We start from the raw sequence: 12009 nt of genomic DNA, 5'->3' as shown, positions 1-12009 counted from the left end.
AGAACTAGTGGACTAGTGGAACAAGGAGGAGAGGCGTCGGAGTTCCTCCCTCTACGGCGGCAACAAAAAGGCCAAGTGAGCCCCACCCCCCCCCCCCGGTGCCTGGCAGCGGGTGACTGGGGAAGCTAATATTTTAGTATGCGAGACAGCAGACAGAGAAGACCTGATAATGCCAGCGGTGATGTAATGCTCTGTTTCCGTGCGGCGTGTGAAGGGGGGGGGGGGGCTGGCCAGGGGAGGGGGAGGGGGTACGCTGTGTGTGTGCCGGTCACATTGGGTGGTTGGTTACCTAACGTTTCACTCATCCCCCTCCACGACGCTGGCTCTGATTACAGTGGCGCCTCGACCCGACCAACCTGTGCCTTTTTATAGTCTAACACTGCCACACACAGATTGTCTCTCACACACACACACACACACACACACAACGCGGGTTATGAATTAGACCTCACTGTTAAATAAGAGAATAAATCCCAAGATCAACAATAAACCAGGTGCAGACGAGTGTTAATGGGGAAGCAAAAGGTCATAAGAATTGTTTCTACGTTAACATGCGAGATGACGACACGCAGTGAAAACACAGACGCTGGTTAGCCGACACACCGTGTTCTTTAATTGCGTGACAAGCAGCGTGTGTGTGTGTGCGCGTGTGTGTGTGTGTGTGTACTCCAGAGGCAGAACCCGTTTCACCGCCCACCTGGGGCCTATGTACTGGTGGCGCTGGTCGGGCCGCCGCTGACGGAGGGAGAGCTGAACACATCCCTGAGAAGGGTGGAGAAGTTGACGCTCTCCACCGCAGCCCCGCCGCCGTTGGACCTGGAATCCACCTCGAACTGGAGACAAAAACACGGTGTTATTCACACACTCATTTATTCATTCACGCCCAACTTTTCTCCCCTTTGTTATGGTTTCTCCGTGAGAGATATCACCTTTATTTGGCTCACTCTGTGTGAAAGGCACCTTAAGATGTGTGTATGTGTGTGTGTGTGTGACACACGGGCTGTTTATAAAACACTGTACAGTGAGACGGATTAAACCCTCACACATAGAAGAAAAACAGACGTGCAATTTAAATTGTTTTTTCAGAGAAGGCTTTTTTTTTTTTTTTTTAATTGGTCCCAATATTGTTAAATGTAAGGAATAGAATGAATATGAATTATAGAGGAAGTGAGCAAATTGGCTGTACATGGCTTGCAGCACAGGCCAGAAAGGCCCGGGGAGCACGGCGAGCCGATCTGGGTCCATCAACTTGACATTACTGCTGTGTACTCAGTGAGAAACACAATACCTCCGCAGCACCTCAGTGGCCAATTTGAGTTGTTTTTTTAAAACATTTTTTGAGGGTACACTTCAGGACTTTTTAAGGAGGGAAAAGTCTTTGAGCAGAGACAGACGGGTTTGGGCTGAGAACCCGGGAAGGCAAAGAGCAGCTGGAGACCGTGACAGAGGAAAATGGAGAATTAGGTAAGCACTGGACCGGTATACCCACGCCCCAAAAACACACACACACACACACACAGACTTTGCTGTCGTGCCGTGGTTTATTTCTCTGCTGCTCACCTGGTTCTGCTTAGATTTGGCTGTTGCAAAGCATGCTAAATTAGCATTACATAGGAAATATACAAAAGCAAGAGGGAGGAACGAGGGAGCTACTTCCTTCTTTTTTGACCACCTCTGTGTGTGTGTGTGTGTGTGTGTGTGTGTGTGTGTGTCCTTTTTTTGTGCATAATAAATTGTCCTCCTGTCCCTTTCAACATTCCTTCCCACTCACTTGATTTGGCTCTTGGCTCACTTGTCCACTGAGTCATCGCAGGTAAAACGTATTTAAAACCCCGAGCACAGCACCGACTGTCTGATTCACAAGGTCCTTCTCTCTCTCGCTGCTGCTGCTGCTGCTTTGCTTTTTTACGCCTCTCCTACCTTCAACCTGTCTTCAGGCAGTACCGGCGAAGCGTTGTTCTCGACCCAGTTGATGCCGGCCAGGAAGGCGTGGTAGTCGATCTCGTCGCCATCTGCAAACCTGGAGCGGACGTGCGTCCCCGATTGGAAACAGGCGCATAGTGTTTAGAGCTGCCACTTCATTTAAACACTCTTCACACTTCTTCTAGTGGTAGTCCGTCTAAATGCGGATTCACTGATTTTTTTTATTATAGTAAAAGTAAAGTAAAATTTCTGGGCACTGGACTTCACTTTACAATAAAAGACTTGTCTGAACAGCTGTGAACATGCAGGGGAACCTTAAACTGCTCTGCCCTGCACTGCGCTGCGATTGGTTGGCTCTTACTTTGCGAGCAGACTCGCGAGCAGCTTCTCGGGCAGTGGAAGGTGAACGGCCTTACAGATGGTCCGCGTCTCTTTGGTGGAGAGGCGCCCGGTCCTGGAGACGCAAAAGGGAAGCATAGACGTCAGCATCAAAGATATGGAAGAAGGAAGCCCCGGCAGAACCAGGGGTTTGGACCACAGACTGCGTTTGATTTGGACGACATGGCTTTAGTTTTGCAGAGTGAAGATGGTGAAACGTCATCCATCAACAGTATATACAGAGTCAATGGGTTGGACCCGCATCTGGCCTCGTACCTACTTGTAATGGGTCGTCTGAGTGAAGTTACAGGAACATACTATACACATGCAAAGGCTTGACCCATCAGCATATGCGCCATGAGACCCTGCTTGTGTATTAAAGGCTGAACCTGAATTGATATGAAAACAAGTTGCTCGTCCTCTAGGACCTGAGCAGCCGGCCCACGGGCCCATTCTTGTCATTCCGCCCTCGGTGCGGCGACGTTGCTGAACAATTTGGCACCGACTCCGGTTGTCAACGGCTCAGCCCGCAGGGAACCGTGGACCGTCCCTTTCAGCTGAATCACCACTGCGGATAAAGAGGCAGAAGGCGTGCGTGTCCTCTGGTCCACAGAGCTGCGTGCCGTGCGGCTCTTTCAGGGTCCATCTGGTTCCAATGCTCCACTCTGCACTACTGGAACTAATCGTTGCCCTGCGATATGGGGCCACTGACTGCACGATTGATGTCTTGTTGTGAGTCTGTGTGTGTGTGTTTGTGTGTGTGTGTGTGTGTGTGTGCGACCACCTACTTGTGTTGGTCGCGTTGTGTGAAGGCTCTGTCCAAGTGAGGGAAGTCTTCAAAGTGGTTCTTCTTGAGGAAGTCCTGGGCCACCGCCAGCATCAGGCCAACGTCCGCCTCGGGCTGCTGGCGCTGCGAGAAGCTGCGGCCCAGCACCAGAACCTCGTGCTCCGACAGGCCGCAGCCCAGGCCGGTCAGCAGGCCCCTGTGGCAAAAAAACCCCAAAACGATCACATCTCAAGCCGTGAACTAATAGAATCAAACTCTGAAATACCTTACAGATGTTCAGGTGGACTCCGTCGGGTGCACTGCACATGCCGGCTGGGTTACTGTACCTGAACGACTCGTAGGAGATGAAGCCAGTGCCGCCGGGGTCACTGAGAGTCAGAAACGCCCTGATCTCACTCTGCTTCTCCTCGGGAAGAGATCGCAGTTTGCTGAGGATGTTTCCCACGTTGGCTTTGGGGAACTAAAGACATTTACAACGTAGGTGTAGTTACGTAGCGCGGAGGCACCGGGGCTGTGAGGTTATGTTTTGCGCCGGGGCAACCCGCTCCAGAAAAAACGCCACTGCTTGTGAAGCCCCACGGAAACCATGAGCGGGAGAGCGGTGCCCCTCCTGCAGCTGCCTCCTTACCTCCTCGGCATGTTGCTCCATGTAGTCGAAGGTGTATTCCGTCGCATCCAGAACCTGGAAGAGCACGCCGCTGAGGCAGAGGGTGGCTCCGACGTACAGATCCTGGGCCGTGAAGCACTCCGACGGCTCGCTCTTGAACAGCTCCTGGCCGGGCTTTTTGACCCGACCCCGCTTCAGGAACTTACCGCCAACTATACCTGGGGCACCACGGGGAGGGGGGAGGGGGGGGTTTAAAGGCATTGGCCTTTTCTCGTTCGTTCGTTTTGAACTTAAATCAATCCTCAAACCGTTGCCTCCCTTTACAACACGTCAGCAGTAGGACGTCTCATCCTGATCCATGACATACAATTTATCTTACGTTGTAAAAAATATGATTTACAATGATGGGAAAAAGTAGGTCTTTGTACTAAACATCATGGGTTGCATTTATCCTCTAAAGGAACCCCGCTGTGGTTCGGCTGTGGGCCAAACCTTTTTACCTGAGTTCTTCTTCGGCTGTTCAAAAACACAGATGGAGTCGTCGCTGAGAAAGAACGAGATGGTGAACACCCTCTGCATGTCATCTGGATTGGTGGTGACCATCTTGGCACTGAAATTCAGCACGTTGATGACGTCGCTTCTATTCGGGGGGGGGGGGGGGGGGGGGAAGATACACGGCATAGTTGAGGACTGCCACGAACTCACACAGAGACACAAACGTTTCAGGGTGACCAGCACAACTCATCTGACCTCTCCATGAACTTGTAGAAGTCTTTCTGTGGGGCCTTGGGCAGCAGGCGATGGCAGTAGCTCAGCGAGTCCTCCTCCGAGCCAAAGCCGTTGTAGGGGGGCACGCGCCTTTCGGGTATCGGGGCCGGGGGAGCTTTGCACACCACTGGGGTGAAATCCTCTGATCGGAGGGAAGGAGAAATAAAAGAGAAAACGCTTAAAAGAGAAAAAAGAGCGGAGCGAGGAGCCCAGAAGGAGAGTTGGATGATCAGAGGAAAGCAGCTAATCCATCCCTGCCGGAGCACAGCAGCCCGAGTGTAACCCTGAGCTGACCTCTGACCGCCATGAGTCAGACAGGACCCTCCATCACACGGGTCGGTCACTGGGGGCTCGGCCTGGTTCACTACCGGGACTAATGGGGCAAGCCCCGAAACCCGCCAAGGGTGGCGGACACACCCAGGACCAGGACCAGGGTTTCCCGTGCCGGGGAGCATCTCGCGGTGCCCGGCGCCTTTGAGAAATACAGCGGTGCATGTGAGCCCTCTCTGAACGAGGGTCTGCCAAATCCATTTTGTAGGAAGGTAATATCTCTTGCTGAGGCGAGCTCTTACTGCCCCCAAGTGTTCAGACAAAGGCACTGCAGGCACCAGCGACCATTACATTACATGTCATTTAGCTTTTATCCAAAGCGACTTAAAGTGCACTATAACATTTTGCCTGGGGAGCAATAACTGAATTAAATCATTCTAATGTATGACGAGTTGAAATGCAACTACGCCATTTTGAAAGGAAAGCCGCTGTAAATGCACCTAATATTCGACTAAGTACACACAATCGGGTTGTTGTTAGATAAAACCTTGAACCAGTATTTCAAATATTCCTATTTCACCTGAAGAAACACTCTACACATCTGAAACGACCTGTCATTACCTATGCCGTATTTGGAGCGATAGTAGTCTTTGGTGAAGTTGTCACAGTCAGTGAGGATCACTCTCCTGCCCCAAACATTCACCTCCCCGCCCAAAGTCAGATCACAGTCCTTATAAAACTCATCATGGACCGCCCCAGTCTACAAGAGAGAGAGAGAGAGAGAGAGAGAGAGAATTAAATGACAGAACGACCACAAATGAGACAATACCACAAGAACTACGTTCCTCTATGAGCTCAACTGAAGGTCAAAGATATGAGGACAACCATACATTAAAAAACAAATGCTCATGTGTTCAAATACTTTGAGGCTGTCCAGCATGAAGCGCTGCTCCTGGCTGCCGGAGGCGATCACGTTGAGCACCGTGCGGTCCGTCGTCTGTCCGGGCTGCTTCACCGGGGCACAATTCTACGGGACACAGAGGGCAGTTTAATTTAACTAAGAGACAGGGCAAATAACGGATCTGTCTTTATGGACATGGTGCAATCACATAGGATGGTGGATTCTGGTCAACCTTTAAGGGCTGACATTTAATACAAAACTACTACTGAACAAAACTACTGGACTGAAAACGCACACACGCACACATGATTGAAGCCTGGCTGTCTTTCAAGTTGAATTAGGCTTCAGTCAGTAACTGAAGGAGACAGCCAGAATGCTTGAGAGAGACTGGATGCGGCAGCAGTGCTGTCAGACAGAATGAGGTCCGGGTGAAGGGAGCGATGGTGGGAAAAAGACCAAAAGAAGCCACCCAACCAGAAAGAAAGTCCCCGAAAGTCTTTAAGCTTTGGAATAACTATCTAAAACGGGTCAATGGAAATGGAAATTGAACCCACCAAATACACGAGAGAGCCTGCGAAACCCATTCTGCTACATTCACGTCCTCCCTAAATGTTCCTTACCACCCATTGGGAATTAATCAATTTCTCGGACAACTCCTACTAAGCACGTTTCTCTCTACACTACCGAAAATTCTGCGATTTCCATTATCCTGCCGGAGCTGTGTGGTTTTCTATTTCAGCCGGCGGCCCCGGACACTTGATGGACACATCCTATCGGGGCGCCTCACCTTGGGTAGTTTGCTGCGGCGTAGGAACTTGGGCACAGTGTCCCTCCCCGAGTTGGCGGGGTTGATCTCCATGATCTCTATGGTGTCGTCCCCGAGGTGGTAGTGCAGCGTGAGCTCCCGCGGGTCGGCGAACATGTTCTCCGTGTCGTCCCAGAAGCAGTTGAAGCGCAGGACTTCGCAGTCGTGGTCGAGGAACTGCTTCAGCGTGTCACACCTCTCGTAGGGCCGAAGTGGCTTCATGCTTTTCTCTATCTGGAGATACATACATAATATCGCGCATGAAGGGCAGAGATTTTTGAAATGCAAACACGTAAGTAACAGCGTTCCATGCGATTTTATACGTCTCCTGATCTTCTAAAGAGGATGAAAAGCCTGATTCCTACCTCTTCCCGGCGTTTGCTGTAGGGGTCATCGGGTACAGTGGCAGGGTCATTGAGGATCACCCCAAGTTTTGTGAGAAAGTTCCTTGTAAAAGAGTCGCAGTCGATCACAGTGAACGTGCGTGAGTACAGCACCATCTGTTGGTTGAGGTTGAAGTGGTAAATGTGGTAGAAGCGGTCATCGTTTGGGGGGGGCAGTGGGATACGTTGCCGATGAATAAATCTTCCTACCACAGGAAACAACAACACAGCCGTGTTAAGGTACAGGGGACAAACTACTCGCAATACGTCAGTGAATTGAAGTCTAAAAGTTTAATTTGAGCTACTATAACAATACATTTCCTGCGATATCAAACACACCTTGAGGGATGCCACTGTTCTTGTACTCTGGCTCCACCACCTGAATGGTATCATCTTCCAGGTGGAAGTAGATCCTACACTTCCTGATCCTGTAGGTCTCATGTTGGGCCTCAGGGACAGCTTCCTGGAAGAATGCTTCAAAACACAAAATCTACAAGAGGAAAGGGGCGTTTTGTCAATGAGATTCTTCAAATTTTGTTTATGTTTTTTTGATGATGTAATAGAAATATTCAAATGAGAATTCAAGTTAAGCATTGTGTAGAAATGCTTCAAACTAAACTGACAAATACTATAATTGAATAGAAGTGGTGTAGTATATAACCGGGAAGGTGAAACCGATCAATTCACCTTTTTGTCAAAGGCTACCCATGATGGTAAATCGCTGCCCCGTTCTTTGGGAAACACAGAATACTTTGGTGTAATCTTCTGGCCAAATAACAGCTCCCCTCCAATGCCTGGCTTCTCATATCCAACCAGCAAAGGGAGTCCACTGGAGAGGTTGAAATGTTGGGATTTGTGGAATCTCTCTTTGCCCAGCTGTAGGACAGAAAAGAGAACTATTGAAAGCCAAAATGACATTTGACATTTCTAGACCTAACATATTTATTTTTAACTATTTTTTTTCAAAACATGTTTTCACATAAAAAAAATTAACTAAATATTTTTGTACTTTTTTCTTCATTTTTTCAATCATTTTTTGACATAAAATATTTTTCCAAAACATTTTTCCGACTTAAAATGTTTTGTTCAAAACATTTTTCCGACTTAAAATGTTTTGTTCAAAACGTTTTTCAACCCATGATATTTTCTGACCTACCATATATTTTCAACTTTTTCGTAACAATTTTTCTACAAAATATTTTTGACTCCATTTTTTTACCAAATATATTTTGACTCAAAGTGCACACAAAGCAAATTTGAGCATACTTGAAGAGATCATGAAAAAATGTTGGTTAAATAGTGGAAAGTAATGAGTGGGGCCTAACTATAATAATCAAAGAAATGCAGTGGGGTAAAGGGCACATTTTTCACATGTAATTAAGTAATAAGTAACGTTAAGTTAACGTAATGCCAGTAAGTAAATACTAATCTTGAAGAGTAACCCGTTGTCAACCCCTGCTTAAATAGTTTTAGAGTACTTGCTAATTAGTAATTACACAAGGTGAAGAAAATTATCTTTACAAAATGTTAGGGTTAACAGATATAACAGTTAACAGATCTGTGGCTTTAAGTTGTATCTAAAGTAATTATTGTTGTATCAGTTAAATAGCTAACGTTAGTGACATTGAGGCAGTTGGTTAAAATTGCCGAATGGCCAATTAGCTTGTTAGCTCAGGAGCTAACCCAACGTCACTACCTATTGGTGACGTTTGCTAGCTGAAATGTGCAGCTAACTTCTAGCTAACTAACGGAATGCCCTCCCCAAACTGAGATAACGTTGTGCTACAGCCAAAACATGTGTGGCATATATGGCCCATCAAATGCAGTAAGCTTACCCGTCTGTTGGGTGAATTCCCAGGTAGAAATGGTAACGCCATGGATGAAATTTGTAAAACTGGTTGATACTCTTCTTCCTGCAACTCGGGCTCTACGGTTACCATGGAAACGCTTGTGTTTCGGACGTCTCTTAGCGACGTCAATAACAGAGGGGAACTTGTAAAATATCAACATGTGGACATATTTATTTAAAACAACTATATGACTTTGATGGAATGGAAGTAATACCATGTACTTGAAAGTTAAATATGCATTTTTGAAATGTGTCAATTTTATACTTCTTAGGCCTCTATTCAACTACTTTTTGGACTCAATGCACATTTGAGTTGGCCCAAACTTAAAGAAGCATGTGTACTTTCTGTGGAACACTTGTCGATACAAAACACAGATAAACACCTGACTAGTGATGACTAAAGGGATCCAGGATGTAAGGAGGGACAATACATTTTTGTATCATTGTACATAGATTGTCATGAAATACATAAAAGGAATTCAACTGTTTTTATTTGTATATGTTCATTAAACTTGCATTGTAGACAAACCATTGCATTCAGTACTTAAAGAATCAATGCATTGCTAAACAAGTTACATTAAAAAAAAGATGCATGGGAGGCAGATAAAACCCATCAGATGTGGCAACTCTCACAAAAAACAAAAGGCATAAAATGTATTATCCTTTTGCAAGATGGTTGATCTCAGTGTCTCAAAAAGAAAAATACAACACAGGTACTGATGGAATTCTACAGACACCACCCGAAGGTGAATATGAAGTAACTTGCACTTAGCTGCATTACGGTTGGCTTAATTGCTTGCAACAAGGCAATGATACATAATATTTCTTGATTTCAACTTAACAGCTTGGTAAAAATAAATAAATAAACACCGTGATAGCCTAACCACTTAAACCAAAACAATTTTGCATGATTTAGATCATTATTCAGCCTGGAATAGGAAGTATTTTATTAGGGTCATAAGGATCGGATTATCCATTGTGGACCTTGAGGAAGGCAAAATGACCAGAACATCATCTGACAACAACCACAACCCTTGCTGTACATTACTTTCCTAGATGGTCCATTTTTTAAATAGACAGTTCTTGTCACATGTATCGTGTTAAATTGGACAAACGGATGCGCGGCTTTTAGAGAAACACAGAGCTGCAAGCTAATCTTAACTAGGTTTCTTGCCGTCGAAGAACTTAAAACACCCTTCAGCAATGACTTATAACATTTTCTTAGATTTTCTCACAACCTCAAAAGGAATAGAATTCTTTTTTGGCAGACTCTAAGATGCCAGGCCGAGCAGGAATCCTCCAATGAAACCACTTGTGACAACAATGTTCTTCTTCACAAACTCTGTGGACTGAAGAGAAAAGTTTCAGTATATAGAAGTCACAAAACATTCAAAACAGACATTAATTGATCTTTAAGCTATAAAGCCTTCTTTTGTTTTTAAATGGATATCCTGCATTTTCAAGAGCAGGGTCAGCTTGAGTCAGGAGAAAGGGTGAAGGGCATGCAATTAGGGCCTCCAAACCAAATGGGAGACGTTGTGGTTATACAGCAAACATTTTGACCACAAGGCCACCGGGACAACTCAACTATACACGCACAAATCTCACCTTCTCCATAAGCGTGTTTATCTCCGGTCCGGCTTTGTTGGTGCCCTTCTTTAACTGCTTCTTAGCTTTGTTGACATCCTTCTCCACTCTCTTCCAGTCCACTTGGATATAACCACTATTGTTGGCTATCTGATTAGGAGAAGTGGCAAAATTAAACATAGATGTGAATCAAATTCACGACAATGATTTATGCATTTCTTATAGTGTTGCAAGAATACCTGGAGCAGCAGAAGACCGCCTCCTACAGATGTAGCGGCAACTTTTCCGACCTTCTGAAAGAGATACCCCGCACACCTAAGATGAATGGAGACAGACAGCGTGATGGTTCATTAACATAATTAATGACTTCAAGAGCCTCTAAATGAATCATAAGAATTGTATATGCCATATAATCTTACTATTATTATACAGACATAACCATATGAAACCCCACGTAGATTGATCCCTACTTTTTACCAGTTATATGGCTATGATCGACACTGTCATCATCTTTTGGAAATTTTACATCTTGTATTTTCTTCGGATTGGCAACTGATCGTGTGCACTCTGTATATTTGCACCCACTTCCCACTTTGCATCTCAAACGCTGCACAGCAATTTCCCTCCACATGAAGGAAGCTTGATCTTATCTCATAACGATTTGCATGTCGGCGAATGCATCAAAGCGTACGGGGTGTGTCAAGTACGACATGCCAAGTGCACAATTGGGCTAGCGAGGATGTACTCGGTTGAGGGCAAAAAGGGGGCTGCATCTTTATTTGTTTCACGAGGCAGATCTCTCCATTCTGACTCCTGATGTCAATGTGCTCAACGTTTGTCCTGTCCATAGTCCACAGAAACACGACAGTGAAATGAGGGGCCATAATTACCATCCACTCGCTCCCCCGATGGCCAACTGTGTGGCCACGGAGTACTTCTCCGCCAAAGGGCCCGAGTTCTTCCCGAAGAGGCGGTTCCACCATCGCTGACGTTTGGCGTATTCCGTCAGGTCCACGACCTTGTCGTAAATCTCGTCTTCCAGCTCTGACACAAACGCAAAAACACAAACAGCAGCAAAACGTCACGCGTATTAGCAACGGAACGGGTAATAAGCAGCAGTGACTGTCTAAAAAAAAAAAAAAAAAAGACAGGATTGGCATATTTACTTAAATAAGTTGCTGAGAACCGAACATTTAGACGCTGGTATAAACCTTAACGGTTCGTGTTTACGGTAAGAAGCTTCAGCGATATGTCCTCCGTTGGCTATTTTGACAACTCTTTGACAACTCGGTGAAGTTCTGAGGCCTGACAACAGGTTAGCATCACACTGGTAACGGCGAAGCTAAAGCGACGCTGGAAAAAGTTAACGTCCGCCGATTAAAACCAAAAAAATGGACGCCAGAGGGAGTGAAAATCTGCGTGAAGACACCCGCGTCTGTCCGGTAGGAAGGTTTGAAAACACCCGCTGGGTCACGGACCGGGGTGTCGGGCTGGACAGAGGTGTCGTGATCATAACGGGCCCTGCTTACCCTTGTCGCGGTTCGCCATTTTGGAGTGCGCTGGTGTGTCCTCAGATGCCGTCCGGTGGAGGCGCCGTCTCTCTGCCGAGGAACTGCACTGGGGGGGGGGGCGCTGAGATGGGGTTAGTGAATGAAAAACAGAGGTACGGTGAGGGATGGACGGCACAGGAAGTCACCGACATGTTTCCTTCCTGTCATTACTCGCTTTGTTTTTAAATGTAATTATCATCA

At 46.4% G+C, this 12009-nt stretch overlaps 2 protein-coding genes across 2 annotated transcripts; both read right to left on the bottom strand.

The window, feature by feature from the left end:
• Window positions 1–277: 277 nt before the first annotated feature.
• On the bottom strand, window positions 278–8755 carry efhc2 (EF-hand domain (C-terminal) containing 2). Its single transcript, XM_037489659.2, has 15 exons — window positions 8658–8755; window positions 7510–7698; window positions 7162–7312; window positions 6805–7028; window positions 6422–6673; window positions 5656–5760; window positions 5355–5493; window positions 4446–4605; window positions 4196–4335; window positions 3717–3913; window positions 3415–3548; window positions 3090–3284; window positions 2285–2377; window positions 1921–2020; window positions 278–833 (listed from the first exon to the last, which is right to left on the bottom strand). The coding sequence occupies exons 1-15, from the start codon at window positions 8697–8699 to the stop codon at window positions 705–707; spliced, it is 2250 nt and encodes a 749-aa protein (XP_037345556.2). The 5' UTR covers window positions 8700–8755; the 3' UTR covers window positions 278–704.
• Window positions 8756–9145: 390 nt separating this feature from the next.
• LOC119228461 (FUN14 domain-containing protein 1) lies at window positions 9146–11889 on the bottom strand. The gene is made up of 5 exons (XM_037488037.2): window positions 11788–11889; window positions 11149–11302; window positions 10498–10573; window positions 10280–10408; window positions 9146–10020 (listed from the first exon to the last, which is right to left on the bottom strand). Exons 1-5 carry the CDS (start codon window positions 11804–11806, stop codon window positions 9943–9945), a joined length of 456 nt encoding a protein of 151 aa, XP_037343934.1. The 5' UTR covers window positions 11807–11889; the 3' UTR covers window positions 9146–9942.
• Window positions 11890–12009: the final 120 nt, after the last annotated feature.

This window comes from Pungitius pungitius, unplaced genomic scaffold (genome assembly GCF_949316345.1).
Source record: "Pungitius pungitius unplaced genomic scaffold, fPunPun2.1 scaffold_25, whole genome shotgun sequence".
Taxonomy (NCBI): Eukaryota; Metazoa; Chordata; class Actinopteri; order Perciformes; family Gasterosteidae; genus Pungitius; species Pungitius pungitius.
Note: the sequence above shows the minus strand (reverse complement) of the source record. Positions and strands in the feature narration are given on the sequence as shown.

Bases quoted from the DNA above. Each gene is read 5' to 3' on its own strand.
- efhc2 (XM_037489659.2), bottom strand. From the start codon at position 8,699: ATGGCGTTACCATTTCTACCTGGGAATTCACCCAACAGACGG. The intron at 2,378-3,089 runs GTAGGTGGTCGC...TTGCGTCTCCAG, and splicing joins ACACAACGCGACCAACACAA to GACCGGGCGCCTCTCCACCA. The intron at 2,021-2,284 runs GTAAGAGCCAAC...CGTCCGCTCCAG, and splicing joins CTCGCGAGTCTGCTCGCAAA to GTTTGCAGATGGCGACGAGA.
- LOC119228461 (XM_037488037.2), bottom strand. The intron at 10,409-10,497 runs GTATTCTTGCAA...TCTCCTAATCAG, and splicing joins GCGGTCTTCTGCTGCTCCAG to ATAGCCAACAATAGTGGTTA. The intron at 10,021-10,279 runs GTGAGATTTGTG...TTTTCTCTTCAG, and splicing joins TAAACACGCTTATGGAGAAG to TCCACAGAGTTTGTGAAGAA.